The sequence below is a fragment of the Dichotomopilus funicola genome (genome assembly GCF_033296635.1).
Source record: "Dichotomopilus funicola strain CBS 141.50 unplaced genomic scaffold C8A04scaffold_19, whole genome shotgun sequence".
In the NCBI taxonomy this organism is placed as follows: Eukaryota; Fungi; Ascomycota; class Sordariomycetes; order Sordariales; family Chaetomiaceae; genus Dichotomopilus; species Dichotomopilus funicola.
In genome coordinates, this window is record NW_026944040.1 from 55,625 (window position 1) to 74,838 (window position 19,214).

General features: G+C 54.4%; 4 protein-coding genes across 4 annotated transcripts; 2 read left to right on the top strand and 2 right to left on the bottom strand.

Moving 5' to 3' along the window:
* Positions 1-985: 985 nt before the first annotated feature.
* On the top strand, positions 986-1,339 carry C8A04DRAFT_27204 (uncharacterized protein; the record flags this gene model as incomplete). Its single annotated transcript, XM_062780218.1, has 2 exons — positions 986-1,043; positions 1,143-1,339. The coding sequence occupies 2 exons, from the start codon at positions 986-988 to the stop codon at positions 1,337-1,339; spliced, it is 255 nt and encodes an 84-aa protein (XP_062638328.1).
* Positions 1,340-2,458: 1,119 nt separating this feature from the next.
* C8A04DRAFT_27205 (uncharacterized protein) lies at positions 2,459-4,574 on the top strand (the record flags this gene model as incomplete). The annotated part of the gene is made up of 3 exons (XM_062780219.1): positions 2,459-2,900; positions 3,144-3,941; positions 4,393-4,574. The coding sequence occupies 3 exons, from the start codon at positions 2,459-2,461 to the stop codon at positions 4,572-4,574; spliced, it is 1,422 nt and encodes a 473-aa protein (XP_062638329.1).
* Positions 4,575-6,261: 1,687 nt separating this feature from the next.
* C8A04DRAFT_11034 (uncharacterized protein) lies at positions 6,262-8,436 on the bottom strand (the record flags this gene model as incomplete). Its single annotated transcript, XM_062776810.1, has 4 exons — positions 6,262-6,730; positions 6,845-7,156; positions 7,310-7,818; positions 7,987-8,436. The coding sequence occupies 4 exons, from the start codon at positions 8,434-8,436 to the stop codon at positions 6,262-6,264; spliced, it is 1,740 nt and encodes a 579-aa protein (XP_062638330.1).
* Positions 8,437-15,792: 7,356 nt separating this feature from the next.
* On the bottom strand, positions 15,793-17,812 carry C8A04DRAFT_11010 (uncharacterized protein; the record flags this gene model as incomplete). The annotated part of the gene is made up of 3 exons (XM_062776801.1): positions 15,793-16,855; positions 17,038-17,575; positions 17,686-17,812. The coding sequence occupies 3 exons, from the start codon at positions 17,810-17,812 to the stop codon at positions 15,793-15,795; spliced, it is 1,728 nt and encodes a 575-aa protein (XP_062638331.1).
* Between the last annotated feature and the right edge of the window lie 1,402 nt (positions 17,813-19,214).

Consider the following 19,214-nt stretch of genomic DNA (forward strand, 5'->3'; position numbering starts at 1 on the left):
TTGTTGAAAAAAGAAGAGAAAAAAAAAAACATCGTTTCAATACATGGGGATCGATTCTGAAGTTCTGAATTATTGTTCCCGTGGGATTAGAGGGTTAGAAAACATACAACTGCCCTGAGTTAATTAGCCCCTAATCAGCTTCTTTTCTACTATAGTTGAATTTGAGGTTATCCAAAACTCGAGATCGTTTTGTATTGAAACTGCTCACTCTGACTCTGCTGCACATGCACTGACAGAATTCAAACGGTGCCGATTCGTTCGCACGGTGTAATAATAATTACCTGACCTGCTTCGTTCCCTCGTGGCTTCTTGCACTCATCAACCCCAGATCGGGGCTAATAAACGACGGATAAGTTGATTAACCGTTCTTGAAAGATCCCGGAGGTCGTAGGACATTTACGCCTGGTGATCTATAATTAGAACTCTCTAAACGGTCGATTGAAGATTTCGCTTGGAAGTTGCACGGGCCGCTCCGAGGTGTGATGTCATCTGGCCATGGCCATTCGATACACAGCACTTCCGTTGTACACACACAACACTACATCTGTTTGTGCGTATAATACTTTTACTGGTTGAATCCGTCGTTTTGCACGCTGCATAAGCAGTGGATTTGTAAGGCAAATGTTACCGGCAGTATTAACTAAGTTCTGTCAGGTCCTCCACGACAATCATTGGACGTTGAATGTCACCTGAGTACACCTTTTGATTCGACACCTGACGTTAAAAGTGAAACCCAGAACGGATAAATACAACCCTCCCCCCAAACGTTCATCTCCGTTCTGCTCAATTGTTCTATCGTACCAATCTCAAAACAACCCCTTTGTCCCTCGACCTATCTAAATCCGCCGTTTTTTCCAAACTCAAATCACTCAAGAAAACGGTTTGGCCACAACTACAATCAATCCGCTAGCGACTTTTCCCCAGCCAAAACCTCGGAAACACACCCACCAAACCCACCAAACCCCCGATTTTCTCACCACTCAACATGGGCCACTCCTACGCCAAAAAGCCAGGCACCACAAAAGCAGCCCGTACCCCAGCCCGTCAGTCCCTTACCCCCTATCTTCCCATCCCCCATCCCCCATCTTGCTCGCCAACTCTTCCTACATGGTCGCAACTGACAAGCTCCCCACGGTCCACAGAATGGACAGAACAAGTGCGACACAAATACTGCGGAGCGCTGGACATGGGCCGCAAAGGGAAACCCAACAAGGTACACCGGTGCGAGGCCTGTTTGGCCATCAAGGCGCGCCAGAGCAGAGGGAGTGGTGGTGAGAAGGCGATTAAAGAGGGGAGACAGGAGAAGATGAGTTGGCATTTGGGGGGTGGGGGGAGTTGATTCTAGAGAGGTACGAAGGGGGTTGTGGGAATTATGACGGAGTGATTGAGGAGGATCGTTGTACATATGGAGGGTGGTTCTGTGTAGCCTGAAGACACAACAAGGACGTCAAGCTGAGAACGAATTGCACTCTAACTTGGAAATAGGGAGGAGTTGGTTCAATGCTAATAAGGACGCGAGAGACGATTAGATACCTACCTACAGGCGGGTTAGAGAGCAACACAACAAGGCTGTACAGTGCGGTACACCGTACGTCAGCCCGGTTGGGTGAAAGAACGGGATGAAAGCGATTTCCCGTTCCTTCCCTCCGGGGGTATATAACCCCCCTCCACGCACCAGCTGCCAACACAATTCAATGGCATGTTTGGTCAAGTGGTCTATGGCTGTCCTTTCTGGGCGGCCACCACTCCGGCACCGCGGGTTCGATTCCTGTGGTGGGTATTGGTCCATGGCAATTTCTATGGCCTTTGTAGGGTCGCTTGCGGCCACTACCCCATGTCGTGTACGTCTGTGGCAATGTCGTGGGTTTTGGGGGTGGCCAAACAAGTCATTGAAGCCTATCCGGCTCTCTTTTTTCGAATTTTGAGCAACTTCCATGATAGTATTTTGGGATAGGTTTGTTAAACTCTTGGTGTCGTGAAAAGTCCCCCGACTTGGGGGCTATCAACCCTAACTAACCCTATTAAACATCACGTTGAGATCTCGGTCCAACGGTTGATCATGCGATGCCTTGGGACAAATCATAAATGCCTTTGGCGTAGATACGAAACTCGAATGAAAACCACAAGGACGCAAAACGACAAGTTAAACTCATGATAGACAGCTCAGATTCAATTTCTCCTCTCCCCACCATCTATTTCCACCCCCCCCCCAAAACCTCTCACATCCTCCAACAACCCCGCCATGACTCTTTCTAAAGCCCAAATTCTTGAGCTTCGACTTTCGCTCCAGCAAGCAGTGGTGAGCTGCTCCGAGCGATGTTTATACCAATCTTCCAAATGGTGAGGTGCCGCCTCGGCCTCAATCTCAAGCGGCTCGATCTGCCTCTGACTCTCGGGCCCGAGTCGCTGCCGCGCTGCCGTGGATGTCCACATTGATTAACTCTAGTTCACAAACAGGATGGCGGCACTGCTCAGCGCGCTCCCAGGACACGACGTCGGGGAAGATGTAAGCTCTGTTGGGCGCGTTTTCAACCCACCCGCAAATCCCGCCCAGCTCTACTTGGAGCAAACCGAGTTTCCCAAGTATCTTCTCGCCAAGTCGTTGTTTGACTGTCGCGAGTTTCAGCGATGTGCCTCCGTCTTCCTACCTCGGCAGTCCATCAGGAACACCTGGACCAGTCGGCAAGGCACCGTGTATGACAGAATCAGCCGGAAGGCTCTCTTTCTTACCCTCTACGCACTCTTGATCGCCGGTGAAAAGCAGAAAACGGAGCAGAAGGCCCAAGTCCTCGGGACCGCCGACAACGGGGCTACTGTGAATCAGCAGCTGCCTGACATCCGACACATCTTGCAAGCGTCCTTGGATCAGACACACGAAGTGACCATCGAGAATGATTCCAGTCAGGGCTGGCTAGAATACCTGTAAAGGCGCTTTCTATTCAGTTCCTCCCAACCCGACTCTTGTGTCCGAAATTTCTCAGTTGCAAAGCGTATTCCCCCACAGTCTATTCTTCGAAAGCCAGCGCGCCCTCGCCTTCTACTATATAAAAGGTAGTAGACCTCCTACTTTCTCTCTTATCTTGGACCACGACTTTCCGCAAGCTACCGAGGTAATAATAGCCTAGGTACTAACCTAGTTATAGATCTGTATGAGGCGAATTTGCTCTTCTCAAAAGTCCTTGCCCTGGACCCGCGATATCTTGACTTCTTCGATCACTACTCGAATGTCTTATACAACCTAGGCTCCCACGACAGACTCGCGTTCGTAGCCCAGCTTGCCTCATCCGTCGATAGTCACCGACCTGAAACGTGCCTTGTTATCGGCAACTACTACTCTCTTTCGTCGCGTCCCGAGGCTGCCATCACATCCTTCAGACGAGCTTTGGTCCTCGACCGTAGCTGTTCCGCTGCCTGGACTTTACTTGGCCACGAGTACCTGAAAGCGCAGAATACTCACGCCGCCATCGAATCGTATCGGCATGCCATTAGCCACGCCCGTCACGATTATCGAGCCCTTTTCGGACTCGGCCAGGCGTACGATGCACTCGAGCAGCCGGATCTGTCGTTGCACTACTATCTTCGGGCCAGCACCATACGGCCCAGCGATACGGACCTGTTGCAAGCAGTGGCCACCGGCCTGGCGGCGATGTCTCGGCTTGAGGAGGCGATCAAAGTCCTGAAAAGGGCCCTTGCGTGCAGCGCTTCAGAGGATGGGGTGGCCGCGAAACAGACACGTGCAGAGCTGCTCTTTCGGTTGGGGGGTCTGTATAACGAGGCGCAGAATCGCGAGGAGGCCACGGCATGTCTCGAAATGTGTCTAGACAAGGCTCTTGAAGGCGAGGCAACCTGCCGTCCGGCGGGAACAAGTGAGCGCCTGGACATGGCGATGATACCCAAGGCTCAACTGCTGCTGGCGCAGTGGGCCGTGGAGGACGGGGACTGTCCGAGAGCTCGCTATTTTGCAAGCCAGATTGAACAGCAGAGCGAGCTCGGGAGAGAAGCTCAGGACGTGTTGAGCAGATGCAGTGCAGTGGAAGATTCGAGGGAATAGGCAACGCAAACGGGATCCGGGCTGACAAAAGGATTCAGTCTTCACAGGTAAAACTAACGTTACCAGAAGGTAATACAATGTTGGGTCTAGCTCACGATATAGGGTGACCAGCACGCCCAATGATGTATTACTCCCTTCTATCCCGCAAGCAAACAAGCTCCAACTCCACCCCAAACATTGCGCATATAAACAACACGAGCCCGATCAGGCCTAGCCGTCACTGCTCCTCGTTTGCCCTTTAATTCGGCCACGCTAGGGGGAAAGTGGGAATGTCGTCTCTGTACACCAGTGCGTTGCGCTCCATGTGTTCGCCAAGTCCCTTCATGCTGTTCTTCAGCCAGCTGTTTCGGCGCAGCGTCTTTTTCAGCCTGTCGTACTGGTTGATAACATCCCCGTGCTGTCATACCAGCGCGCGATGTTGCTGGCTACCGAGCACCTCTCGCCGTATCCGCCGTTTGGCGTCCTCGGCCTGAACACGGATGGCGTTGAAAGCCTGCTGCACCTGCGGAAGCCTGAGCTGTAGAGCATGCCACTCAATGTACTAAGGACCTCCGAGGGCCCAGCATTCCTGAGCCGTCGACGGGTAGTGCGCAGGGGGGTACTCGTTGGATTGATTCTGGGAACTCATGTTGTACGCCTCCTGGTGCTGTCTCCTCAAAGGGTTAGTAAGGGCCATGGTGCCTTTTTTGACGTGAAGGGGTAGCTACCAATGAGTGACGGAATGGAACTCTTGTCTGACTTGTAGATGGACCAACTGGTTGTCGGTGATGGGAGGGGTGGAGGTAGGGATACGAGCTGGACGAAGACCGGGAGGGAAAACAAATTGGAGTGCCTATGGTGATACGGTAACTGGCTATAAAGCTATTGATATCCTGCCTTCGAGATCCAATTCTTTTCTTCCTCATCATCATCATCATTGCCATCATCCCTATCTTCTTTCTACTCGTCTTATTCTTAAGAGCTCTCCAGTATCAGCATCGTATTGCACTCTCGTCTCGCAGGCCGAAGACCATTCATTCACGGTTCGTATTCTTAGCCCCAGTCCCGCTTCCGTCCCCCACGCCGGAGTTTTTGAAGCCTGACCAACTCGGCTCAGTTCAAGCGTCCTTTTCTATCTCGATACACAAAAAGCTCAACAGCGCGGTGTTCTCTCGTCCACAGCGCAACCATGCCAGCCACTGCGACTGATATTCGTTGCCCTATATGCCGCACCCGCAACATGGGCATCATGCGTTCCCTCCAATGCCTAATGTATGGCTACTCTGCGAATGTGGTTTTAAAATATGGCAATGGACGGTGCGTGGAGCTCGGGCGGTTGGCCGTAAAGATGATGGGCAACTATGGTACTACGACGGCCATGGTGGATTGACCCCGAGTGGCTAAGGTACTAAATTCTCAACGGTGCAAGGACGGGAAAATCACTCGTTAGTCGGGGCAGGGGGTTAAGGTTGGGTGGCCTCGTAGTGCTTGGGATATCTGGGATTTGGATGGGTGAGTGCGAGGCTGGACCTTGTACGCTGGCGTGATTGTTGCCTCGCCGCTCTTTCTGGAAGTTTGGATTTGGATGGGGAAGTGCAAAGCTGGACCTTTCACGCTAGGCACGTTGTTGCCTCGCCGCTCTCTTTTCAACAAATATTCAGCGTTAGACCTAGGAGCCGCCTTATATCAAAGCGCATATACCGGTGTTTACCTGGCATGGACATCGCCTATGCCAGTGGTCATGTCAGGGTTAGGGTTAACAATGGGCTTGTGGGTCCCCCAGAGTGTGGCCTGTCAAGCCTGTCTCTGTCATGAAAAAAAAAAAAAGCCGTTGCACCACCGGTTTTTTTGGCTGCCCTTATCTCTGGATCAAAGCCTGGTTTTGCTGACGGTCAGTGCACTGCCACACAGTGGCTTGACGTGGCTCTGAGGCCCGTGTAATCCGTACAGAAACCACGGGGTTTCCGTCAGGAAACAGTCTGTGTTAACCTTCTCTCAGGAGCTCAGACCAGCTATCGGCGGTTGTCACTCTGAGCCCCACCCAGATTTCGACAATCAGAGGTCGTATCCTGTCACCGCGAGACGCTGAGCTGAGGCCGTCATTACATTAAACCCCACTCGCCGACCCCACTCAACCCCTAATATTCTGTAACAAGTAAACAAACCGTCCCTCTCCCAACTCCTTAATGTGTATGTACACCCCATCCATCCCCCTCTAACTCAACCCCCCCTCAAAAAATCCTAAACTCCCTCGCAGCCCCCACCGCTCCCTCCCACCCCATGCCCTCCCCGCCCATAACCCCAAATACAAAAACCTCCCCAACCATCGTATACTCCCCCGGCCTCGTCCCCCCATTTCCGTTTCCACCCATCGAAACAGGCCTCAACAAATAAGGCGTCTGCCCTCCGTAAAGTAACGCCACCACATCCCCCTGGCGCGCATTCCACGGCGCCAGCCCGATATACCCGCGCTTGGTCACCAGCAAGCGGCGGTGGGCGCATGCGGTGAGGATGCGGTGGGTGTAGGTGCGGTAGGCGGGGGTGTGTTTGAGAGAGCGGGTTGGGGGGTGGTGTAGGAGGAGGGAGGTGCGAAGGAGGCGGAGGGTTTGGAGGAGGGGGTTGTGTGATGACGTGGGTGAGGGTGCGGGGGGTGGTTGGGAGGTGGAGGATGTGGTGGAGGTGCTGGCGCCGGTGGAGGTGCTGGTGTTGGTGGACATGGTGGAGGAGCGGGTGGGTTGGCCAGGGTGATGGTTGTGGTAGTGCTGGCGGCGGTAGGGTCGTCGGTGGCGGCGGTGTTGGTGCGGGCGGCCGTACCAGCGTTCGAGGTAGGCTGCGTGGGCGTCGGGAGCGCGGGTGCGGGTGGTTTCGTTGTCTTCTGCGTCGTCGGTGTTGTGGCCTGCGTAATCGGCGATATATGTCCGCCAGAGCGCGTCTCGTCGGCCCTTGTCCCCGCCATAGGGACACACCAGGCGTTCACGCAGCGCAATCTCCTCCCATTGCTCCAACGCCGCGACCCCCTTGCGTGTTGACGGCGGTGGACTGTCCGGCTCTGGATGCCACGCCCTGCCGACTTCCTCGATCTCATCGAACCGGATCCCACCCAACACCAGCATCCCGGGACTCGTTCTCCTTCCATTGCTACTCGTACTATTCCTCTTCCCATCCCCCCCCATCGCCACGGGCAACAACTTCCCCGCGCGATACCTCTGCACACCGCCCCTGAAATCCACCAACGGCTCTGGATCGCGCTCCGTCCACCCCGCCCAATTCGGCACCCACGTCGGCAGGTAGTCAAGACCATCGGCCATGGCGTCCACGAGATCGGCTTCCTCGCGCCACTCACGCACACAGTTGAGGATATCCAGCGTGCCGCGGCGTTGGATGAGATTCTGCGCGAACTCGGCGTACACGTGTGCCGACGACAGCGAGGGCTCGTATTGTCGGTGGAAGTGGTGATCGTCAGCCGAGGACGGGCCGAGGAGACTGAGAAGCCCAAAGATGCGGTCGCGCGGGTCGTCACAGGAGAGCGCGCGGAAGGTGTATAGCAGGTCGTAGACGTTGAGCTCCTGGTGATGGCTGTGACGGTGGTGGTGACGGTGGTGAAGGTGGCTGTTGGCTTCTCGGAGATGGCGGGCCGCTTCAAACTCGGACGCCGCGAGGAACAGCCTCGCTTCGGCTGCGCGTTCCTTGGAACTCGGCTTTGCGATTCGCAGCAGGGCTTCCCAGGACAACTCGTCGTGGGATCCCGCGCCGTGGAGGAAGACCGGCCTTTTCGACGCCAGCGCGGGCTGGATCCATGCGAGACGGGCCGGTTGCGGTTCCGGTGGAGTCTCGGGTATGTTTTTGAGACTGCGAGACGGAACAAGGGGCAGGGAAATGGGAACGGCCGGGTTGGGGCTCCGGCTGCGACTGCGACTCCTACTGCGGCTGTTCCGGGGTAAGGGGTGGATGGAAACGGGGTGTTTGTGGTCAACGCTGAGTTTCGGGGGCGACAGCTGCAGGGCAGCAGCCTCGTCGATCCAGACATACGCGTGCCGGGCCTCGGCGTGGATCCACGACAGCAGGCGCATATGATGGGCGCGCTCTTGTGAGTTGCGCTGGTGCACACACACGGCGTCAGTCCATACTCGGACCTGGCCGCCGCCGGTCCTGAGCGTAGGCCGGATCCGCTGCAGCGCCGCGGCGACGGGGGCCTCGACGTGCATCGGGCGGTCGTCGACGACGATCTCTTTGAAGGACTCGTGGTCGCTCCATGCGTGGGTGAGGGTTTCGAAATCGGGGTTTGACGAGAGCGAGACGATCTCAAAGTGGCCGATCACGGGCGCATCTCGGTCGGCGGCTTGCAGCACCAGCAGCCGGATCTCGTCCCGCGCCAGCGCCGTGTTGAAGTGGGTGGATTCAGCCATTTTGGCGGTTCATGGTGTTTCGTGTCATCGGTCGGGTTTCGTTCATGGCGGAAATGAACAGGACGGACTAAAATTTGCCGCTGGCGGTCGGTGTTTTAAGAGAAAAGTCATACTAGAGGAAGCTGAGGCGCATGACTGTGCATGGCCGTTGCCTGCTGAGCCTTGTGACTTGTGTTTCTTAATTTGTTTGGATCAGCAGTGAGACACTGAGGACACTGCCAATAAACGTGGCGCAGCCCACTGCAGCACTGCACCTCAGTGGTGGTGGCCTATGACAAACCGTTCAGATGACTGTGCCCATACGCAGGACTGCTAAAAGGTGTCCTATTTTACGCGTGTTGAGAGTCCTGGGGCAAATCCTCACAACTCGGGCACTGCACAGTCACAAAACTGTGTTTTGTCCTTTGGGCAAACAACTACAGGTTACCAAGATTACTCGGGCAACTAGAAACTTTGACGGAGGGAAACTGCCCCACCTTCGAATGATACAACTTGATCAGTAACTTACATAGGTAGGTACATACCTAAGGTACCTATGTAGTAAGAGGAGAAGATAGTCTACTGGGGGGGAAAGGAAAACAAGAATGTCGAATGTCAAAAATTTCCAAATTAAAATTCCAATGCCAGAACGAAAAACCCAGATGAGTATCAGAACTTAGCCAGACGCTGGTATGTACATACATATCCTAAAGAACAGCACACCTAACAAGTACCTAGGTACCCTAATGTTCACTGACACTCGCACCGAGAATCCTGGCCGGGTGGAGTGGGTCTGACGCGGTTGTCGGTGGGGCTCTTCTTTTTCGAATCGCCGCTAACCGCCATGTCGCTCCACCGCTCTGGGTCGTCGGTAACTGCCGTGTCTTTTTCGAGTCGTGACTCCACTGCCGTGTCTTTTCGGAGTCGTCAATCCAGGGTCGTGTCTTTTTGGGCCGTGTCTTTTTGGGTCGTGTCTTTTTCGAGTCGTGTCTTTTTCGAGTCGTGTCTTTTTCGAGTCGTCGGTACCTGCCGTGTCTTTTTGGAGTCGTCACTCTACCGCCGTGTCCTTTTCGAGTCGTGTCCAAGCTCGCCAGGTACTTCCGCCGTAAACAGAAAGGACACTTTCTTCAACACTGTGCTCTCCCGCCTTGTAAGGAAATATGGAAACGTTGCGAAAGGTAGTAAATGAATAATCGGGCGTTTTGATCGATATTATATTAGTTTATTTTAGTCTTGATTGACTGATAAATCTACCGAGCATATTTCAAGTTGTGGTTTGGTGTCCCTGTTTTTTTTTGATCGCGAGGAGTCAGGGTCGGGTACATCATCAGGGTTAGGGTCTATCCTAGCACCCAAGCCAACGGTGATGTTTGCTTTGGCATCTCATAATTACAAGCCACGAGATTAGATCACATAAAACCAAAGGTTGACATATTCATGCCATATCGGATATGATAGAGTCTCAAATTCAAAGCGATGCGGAACTATGAAAATGGTGTTGATCGACCCCCGTCTTTGACAGTGTATTCGTCGCTCAAGCGTATTTATTAGTGGATTTCCGTAAACGAATAATGGCAACCGCAACTGGGCTTCTCAAGACGAGCGCTTACAAGACCAAATCACAGCTCTATTCCTGTTAAGACAACAGAACACGACCGGATCACGAAGCCATGTGTCTAGTCAAGAACAAGTAGACCTTCACAGAAACATGTCACAAGATCACCAGTGGGCACGCACAATACAGGTATCTCAAGAACCCAAACCCGGTGGTAATCTGGAGCCCATTAAACTAATACACTAAACTACCAACACAGCATGGCGAAGAATGCGTAAGGGGTATCAAAGTAAGTCTCAAACACCACCCAAAGAGCACCATCACCTCCCCCAACCGAGCGGCCGATTAGTATTACATGTTCCCTTTTTCCCAACCCAACCGGTATATAAGGTACCTATCCAAAAGACCCAACCGAACACCGAGACCCTTTGTCGAGTGATCAACAAAAGGTCACCATTACCCCCGTTTATTATTACATGTGTCCTTTTTCCCCCGACATCTTGTTCTGCTTCAACCCAGACCCTTCCTTATTTCTTCTCCTCATGAAAAGCTCTCCAAGCTCCAGAGGCCGGGGACAAAGTCAAGTCCAGCGAGCCAGCGCCGGTACCAGAGCCTGAACCAGAGCCCGAACCCGAGGGACGAGAAGCGGAGCCTCTAATGTTGAGGTCACTCCAAGTCTGGGTGCGTTTGTCCTCGCCCAGGAAGCGATTCAGCGAGTAGTGGCCTGTGGAGGCTTGACGGCTGCCGGCGCCGGTGGTGGTGAAGGATCGGAGGGAGGGGGTGTTGGTGTTGGTGCCGGTGTTGGTGTTGGTGCCGGTGTTGGTGTTGTTGTTGTTGTTCGTGTTGGAGGTGCTCATGGTTGCGGTGTTTGGTATTGCCCTGAGGCGTCGTGAATCGTGATGAAGCTTTTTCGGTGGAAGTCTACTTGTTGTCAGGTGGTTAGAAGGGTGTCGTGGACAGACTGAGACCAAGGGGGCGAAGGGGTTACTTACCGGTTGAGAAGTAGGGTGAAGCGAGATTCTGTGATATAACCGGATAGACAGAAAGCGCCCGATGGTGATGTGATGATGTGATCTGAGGATGATGTGGGAGAGATGCGTGTCGAGAAGAAAGCCGGGCAAAGGGCACCCTAATATACCACAGTCCGACCCAGAACCCAGGCCACGTCGTCTGGGAAGCAAACCTCTTGAAACCGTCAACAACCATCAGGGCCATGGTGAAGGTTTCGAGAGGCCTCCGTGGTATTTATACCTCCTACACCTAACGAGTCAGTCAGTCCGTCAGTCAGTTAATTCGTCCCAAAACTGCCCTGTAGGTCACCCCAGCCGGGGGCGCCTCGGTCGGGTAACAACTCAACGACCCGTCGTCGCCTTGTCTGTCCCTACCTGCACGCCACCGACGGAACCGAAATCTGCAAACTTGACCGCCCCGGGTTCTCAAATCCAGCCTTCCCGCAATGCCGGACGAACAAGGATCTGGCACCGGCGGGTGTGTCAGTTCTGCCTCCCGCCTGCCGCCAGGCTCGTCATTCATGCGCATTCAGGAACCGACACGACGGGCCCATCGTGGGTTCTCGTCCCCATGACCCGGCTTTCTTTTTCCTCCTGCAGGTACAGTTCACCGAAAAACGACGGAGTCGGGGACGAGCGAGTCATCGCTCATTGCTCAGCGGTTCTCGAACGTACATCTCGGGCTTGCCTAGGGCCGCGCAAGAATAGGACAGAGTCTAGGAATCCAGGATTAAACAGAAAATCCGCGTCTCCGCGACCTTGACAGCCCAAATTTTCCTCTCTTTTTCCTGGTCTCCCGCCTGCGCAGCTGGGCTGACCTGGGCTGGCCTGTTGATTCGCCAGGCTCCCCTTCTGTCTGAGATTCGACTCCATGGGGAACGGGGGAACCGACCATCGGCATCGCACGTCAAGGAACGTCAAAGTAACGGTGAACGGGTCCCGACGGACAAAACCCCGGGGTGGCACCCACCCAATGAGTCCCGATCCATGAAGAACGCGAGCAAAAGCCACGAGCCACCCCTCGAGAACCAGGGAGCCCGCCCCCCCCCCCGCTAGGGAACACGTGGGAAACATCGGATCATTCCTTTTTACGGCGAGAGGCTCAGAATGCCCGCCATGCCCTTCAAAACCAGGAGAAGGCGCCTCGTTTAAACTACCCGATTAGGAGGTCAGCCGAGCGGCATTGAAACGCAGGCACGCAAGACAGGCACTTGGAAGTCCCGTCGAGCCTATCTCCCCGAGTCCGTCGCCCACTGAAGGAACCCCCCCGTTTTCGTGAGTTTCAACGCCGCTGCGAGATGGGTGGGCACGATGCATGGATGTATTCCAAACGATCGGCACGGGGGTCGGGATTGGGACCCGGCTGTCAGCGTTTGACACTTGACAGTCCCAGGTTCCCTTGTCACCCCTGTTTCCCTTTATTTTAGGTTTATTTTAGTGTAGTTAGTTAATATTTACTTTTTTCCTTATTCTGTTTTGTTTGACCCTCCACCCCAGTCCTTCGTACTATGGACCTATCCAAGGCACCCAGCCCGTTTCCGAGGACTCGGCCCGGAAACAATTGTGTGTCTGAGCTCAGGCGGTGGTTGCTGAGCTGGCACCACCGGTACAGCCTCGATTCGACAGCCTTAATATTTCGAGGTCAAGAACACGGACAAACAGACGGACAGATAGATAGACCGACAGCACAGACAAACAACCAACCGCCGAGACCGCAGAGAAGCCGACTCGGGATTGGCTTTACTAGCCATTGATCAACGGTGGGACTCGTCATCTGAACAACTTTGCCGTGGGTGGCCTTGGGTTCCGCAAGGTTCCGTGGCCAGGACAATGGCAGGTTCCCGGGAGCGAGCTCTTGGGAGAATAAGCGAAGATGCGGAGGAGAATGGATCAACGGGGATTTGGAGGCCCTCCAGTTTGGAGGGAGAACTGCTTGAAAACAGACAGATACTGTACCTAGAATACCTTAACGCTACCTGCCAGACCTGAGACCCGCGTCGCGTCGTCCCGTTTCCGTCGGTCCTTTCCCCCGTTCAGTGTTCATTTTTCGATCCTTGCACAGTTGCACCTTCCAAACTTGCCAGTTGTGAGGTCTGATCCTTGCCCAACTTAACTTTTCACCTCAACCTTTTTTTCCTGCGTCCCTGCTGACCGTTCCTTTCCGGACCGTCCTCAACGTTTCTCTCATGCCTTGTGTTTTCTCATGTCTTGCCCCCTTACAGTTCAACGCTCGCTTGGTTTCAGGTCCCCCGTCTCACGAGTCCCGCCCCTCCAAAAAGCGGCTAAGCCCATGCCCCACCCCCACCACCGACGGGCCTTTTCTGCTGACGCGGTACATACACTGGTGTTCTGTATTGGATGGAGGTCATGAAATAACCTTTGCCCAACTCCGAACCCCCAAAGCCGTCCAAAGGGGCAACGCCCGTGAAACCTGCCTCGGTTGGCTGGTAATCTCTCCGCCGAGCCACCCACCCACCCACCCAGCACCACGCCAACCTTCGGTCCGGGACGTGTTACACACATCACCCAACTCAGTGCTCGCGGCCTCCGGCGCAATCAAATGCCTTGCAGCTTACTGCATCGTAGGCGCGTCGTCAGGGTCTCTGATTTGGTGGGCTTCCACATGGGAGGTAACAAAGTGGGGCTTGCTCGTCCTGTTCACCGCCCCGCTGGTTCGCTTTTCTATAGGTATAGTGGAACGCTAATGATAGCTTCTGCAACACCACAAGTCCACAAGCCCAACGACTGGAGGACAACGGTCGAAACGGTCGGGGTGTTTTGGGTGGCAAAACGTGGGTCGGGCATCCATGGGACCGGCCGTGCGGCCGTGCCAGCCTTGCTGCTGCAGTGCTGTTGCAATGCTGCATGCGAGTGAGCCGGCCATCCAAGAATTTTAATTTCTTCTTCAGGATTTCTAGAAGGACCTGCTTCTTCCGGAGTTTAGCTGAAAAGCGAACGTGACATGCCAATATCCCGAGACCACCAATCGGTCCCGTGATGCATCACCCGGTCTCGACCGGATAACTTCCATCCGACGAGGCTGGAATTTTAAAAATTTTCGTGATGAATGGTGCGCGCACACAGAAAGGCAAGACGGAGATAAACCCGGTACCTTAGGTAGGCCCGAGATCACAAGTCCGATCAGCCCAATCGTGTTCTTTTCGTGATCCAAAACGCCACAGTTCAAGCCTTACTTTACCGTAGTACATACACACATACCTTCCGAAACCGGATAATGAATAACAACACCACTACTGAAATCGAGGCCTCAGAATGGGCCGGTCTGCTGTGACACACACACACACTTCGTCCGCCTAGTCATAGTTAACATTTGTTTTACTCGCAACAACCAACAACCTAACCCACAGCGCGCACAGGCGTCAAAGGTCAAGGCCAAGGCAGACTACTGCAGCAGCAGCAGAAGCCCAACACCAGACAACTCATCATCTGATGAAGTCGCATCACTTCTTCTCTGCGCTCCCTCCCCCTTGCCTCGTCTTTTCCCGTTTTGTTCTCTTTCCGTCTTCATCTCCCTCTTCCTATTGCACCATTCTCCTTTCTCTCTCACCGCCAGAACGCACACCAGAACGGGAAGAAAACGCCCGACATCATTCATTCACGCTGGCGTGGCTTGGGCAACTTAACGCGGGAAAAGTAGGTGAACTAGGCGAAGAAAATCAAGGCCGCTAAGAGGACAAGTCAACTCAAGCAGCACGACTTGGTTGGCCCGACTGACATGGCTCACACACAACGGTGAATTGATCAGCTCGGACGGCGCGCGAACAAGTCAGGCAACTGACGCAACCTGGAACCCAGGCAGTGCGGACAACCGGGACAGCCTCAAACTACCCAGACAGTTGAGACAGCGGCAACAGTCCAGACGGCTCAGCCCAGCCCAGACAGCTCACTCAGCCCAACGCAGGCAACACAACCCAGACAACACATTTCAGACAACGAGACAGACAACATGAACAAAGCGAAAAAGCGAAAAGTCCAATTCAGCCCTGCCATCGAGGCAAGACATTCATCCTCTCTCGACAACCTATCGATCGATATTCATCTTCATCCCAGCATCACAGTCCATCCACCACCCTTCCCTCTATCCGTCCTTGAATCCATGGATCCATCCCCCCTTCCACCCCTTCACCTATCCTCTGCCCCTGCATCCATCATCAGATCCCGATCCCGAACCCCAAGCCCCCAAGTACTATCCCGTTGACCAACCCCCACCCCATCCCGGCTTATAGCCGATATAATATACACATTATTAACCCTAGGATTCCGTCGTAGACAAAAAACAAAAGAAAAGTGTGATAAACACAAAAGATAGTAAGTCTCTGTCTCTGACAAAATCGAGCAAAAATCCCCTCCAGGCCAAAGAAAAAAAGGTATAAACGGAAAGGACAATCGGGTCGAAAATGAATCGAACAAGTACACACACCACGGCGAGTACAAATGGCGGGGCGTGAGCGTTTGGTTGGAAGTGAAAACTTCCCATTTCAAAAACCCCGTCCCATTCCCCGTCTTCTGTCCTTTCCCCGAACCCCAACCAGCCCCAACCAGCCGAAATGATGTCCCATAATACACACCGAACCGCCGATTCATTTGTACTGTGCCTCCTGATTTCCAGCATTGTCGTGTCCAAAATCGCCCGCCCAAATCCAGTTGGTTTCCGCACTCTTCGTCCAAAATCGTCCTGGGCCGTCTTGACCTTTGATCTCGACAGAATCGTGTACACATCTCTGCATTTTGCCGCTCCCATTTCGTCCTTCCCGCTACCGTAGCTCCCTTCCCGGTACCTCGATGGAGAGTCTACTGCTGGTGGTGTTGATGCGGCGGAACATGCTGCTGCCAGCCCATAGCCATTGCGTTCGCAAATACCGATTCGTCCACCACTGTCCCGGCCATGCTGCTCCAGTCGTCGTAGACGTTCATCGGTGCGAGGAGGTGGGGTTGGGGCGCGTGCTGTTGCTGTTGCTGCTGTTGTAACAAATGTTGGTGTTGCTGCTGCTGTTCGTGTTGCTGCTGTATTTGCTGTTGCTGTTGCGGGCTCATCTGTGAAAGTAGTTGCATATGCGGGTGGACATGGGTCACGTTGAGATCGTAGAAGGGGCCGGGTGCCGGCGCCATCATTGGGTGTTGGGAGAAAGGAGAGATGGCATCCTGAGGCGATTGAGGCATCATTTGTTGTGGTGGCGGCTGCTGGGGAGGCACTGTTTGTTGTTGTTGTTGTTGTTGGGGCGGTGTTTGTTGGGGGCTAGGGAAAAAGGGGTTGTTTTTCACGTAGGCGGAAGCAATGGACGCGATGCTGCGCTGCTTCTTCGGCCGCGGTTCCTGATCGTACGGATGTAATGATGACTGCGCAGGCGGCGTATGCTCGGGCGTAGACATGTGTTTCGTGAGGGGAGATGACTTCATTGCCATCTTGTGCTTCGGCGGCTCGGAGATCGGTCGTGCATTCGGATCTGTGGACGGTGGTACGGGTGCGACGCTGGGCTGAATCTCACTCCGGAGACGGATCGTGGCCGCCTCGTGGGCCAGTCGGGCCAGGAGCTTCGGGTCGTCTCGGCCTTCGCAAAAAAATTCAAGGAGATCCTGCAGTTTCCCCGGACAGTCACCCTCCAAGAAGCCCTGTGCGTGCCCCGTAGATTTGGGGTCCCATTCTAACATGGGCTGTTGGTTCCGGGGGAGGTTGCCGTAAAGCTCCGAATCGAGGTCCTTCCATGCTTGGCTAATCGTGGGCTGATGCAAGAGCCCGTAGATGACGAGTGAGTGGTTCCAGTGTGACTTGTTGCAACCGTCTTCGTAATGCCGGGCAATGTGGTCGAAATAGCGGTCACGACTGGCTAGGAATCCGCCGCAAAACCCACAGGCCCTGATGGAACAGTTAGTTTGGTATGTTTGTCTGCAGGAGACCGGCTGGTGGCAGTGTTCATTGGCGTTGGTTGTACCAAACCTGCATCAAGCGTGCAAAGGTGCAATCAGATCCCAACGAGGGAGGGTAAAAATAGAAAAAGAAAAAGAAAAAGAGACAAGGGCAAACAAGATGAAACATACCATGCCGTCTTCTTTTGTGTGTACTTCACCACGCGATCGGCGTGCGGGCAGGTGGTACAGCCGTGGGCATTCTTGTGGTGTTGGTTGAAGGTATTCGCACCCCAAAATATCCGGTTGCAGTTCGGGCAGGGGTAGCGCTTGTACCGCTCGTGAAACTCGTCCTCGTGCCGTTTCCAATCGAATTTGCGCTGAAAGGCAACGTCGCAAAAGGTGCACCAGTAAGCGCCCTGTGGTTTGGAGCTACCTCGACTGTTGCTTTTGGGCGGCGCAGGCGGCGCAGGTTTGGCCGGTGCGACAACATCCTGAAAGCCCGTCCCGACTCCTCCCCCCTGAGATGACACAGAGCTCATCGAGGTCGCCGTCGACATGATACTGGCCCGGCCGGATGACTTGGAGCTGGTCGTCGAGACAGAAAGCCGCATGTGCGGGCTCGGATGGCCCATCTTGGTCGGGAAGGTGTGCTGTAACGGTTGCGCAGCCTGCTGCGGGAAGCCCGCCGTGTCCATCCCCTGTGGTGTTGCGGTTATTGGTGTCGTCGCTGTCGGTGATGTCGCGTTCTCTGTAGCCTTGTCAACACCAGCCCCTCAGTTGCTCCAATTCGCCAGACCATTAGGAGAAAATACGCGGTCGCGCGCGCACGGTGCATACCATCGCCATAATTCTCCAACAACGCGCGCAGCAGCGCTTCTCGTGATAGCCCACATTCGGTCAATGCTTGGACATGGAGACGCGCCGCTTCCAGGCTGTCGGCTGGTGGATTGCGGAAGGGATCCATGGCGAAAGATCGAGCGATTCGAGGCTCGGCTCAGCCTAACTTCCGCTCCGCATCCAAAGTAACAAGCGCAAAGACAAAAAGACACAAAGTAAATAGGTTGGTAAGGAGGGAATAGTGGTCGGCAAGTTCGCAAGTGCCGTTCGCTCAGGCAGGACCAATCGTCGGTAGTAGGTAGTAGGTGATGAATTGCATCTGGCAAACTCCGGCGTGGGTTGGTAAGTGACGGTCAGTCGATCAGTCAGTTGATACCTCTCCCTCGCGTGCAATTGCACCACACGCGAGAAGCAAAAGGGAAAGGAAACAAGAGGTTGAGAGGGAAAAGACCGAGAGCCGCGGGCGAGGCCACACACATGCGGGACGACCAGCTAGGAATATAATACGAATGCACCCCGAAAGGGACGGTTGCAACCCTCCTACAAAAAACGCAACAGGGGCAAGGGGGCAGGTTCCAGGGGTGAGGGGGTCAGTTGTTCCTCCTGTTTTTTTCCCTGTCAGTCTTGGGGCCGAGCAAAACAGAGGGAAACACCCCGACGGCACCGAAGCTGGGCCCAGCGGGCTGCTGACAATGGACTGAGTGGACTGTTGTTGCGCATACTGCGCAGTAACGAGAGCGCGAAAACAGCTCAGGAATGGAGACGGCAGGGACGACCCGAAGCAGGCGAGCGGCGCATGGAACGCGAAAAGACCCCAAAACGAAGTCCCGCCGAGCCGATTTCCCCTGTTCGCCAGCTGTCCACCTCCCAGGGGGTTCCTTCCGCCCCAGTCCCAGGCATCCAGCTAGTCAACTCTCAGTCGAATGGGCTTTCCTCTTCTTGATCTTTTCCGATAAAAAAGCTCTTCTGCTTGGGAAAAAAAGAGCTCATTCCTCGCGAAATATCTCTAAGCACAAACCAGAAACGAGGAAACAAGAAACAACCGGGTGCGGCAGATCGGCCTGCCAATCCCTTCCCCCCTCCCTCTCTCTCGGCGCTCAAATTGGAACAGGCAAAACCCCAAACCAACCAACGCGCCCACCCGCCCCGGTCTTGCAGGTTCTCACTCTTTCCCGCGTCACCAACCACGACCCGCCTCGTCCCCATTGGCGCATTCCGCCAAGCACCTCAACGACCCCCCAGCAACGCGCTCGTTTTTGCGTGTGCGCGCCCAATGTCCGAGCTTTCCCCCCATCTCTCCCCTCTTTTCTCTGATCCCCAAACTCACTTGTAGACCCCTGCCTCACCTGAAACAGCAGCAGCTCGTTAGCGGGAGCTCCACGGGAAACAAAAGACAAAAGGCAAAGAGGCGCCGGCTGGCGTGGCCTTGGGGCTGTTTCGAAACATCTCAGGGCGCATTTCTTGGTTTTCGGTTCGCTTCCTCAGGCGCAGCTCTTGTCGCAGGCGTGGAGTTGCCCGTCGGCGTGCGA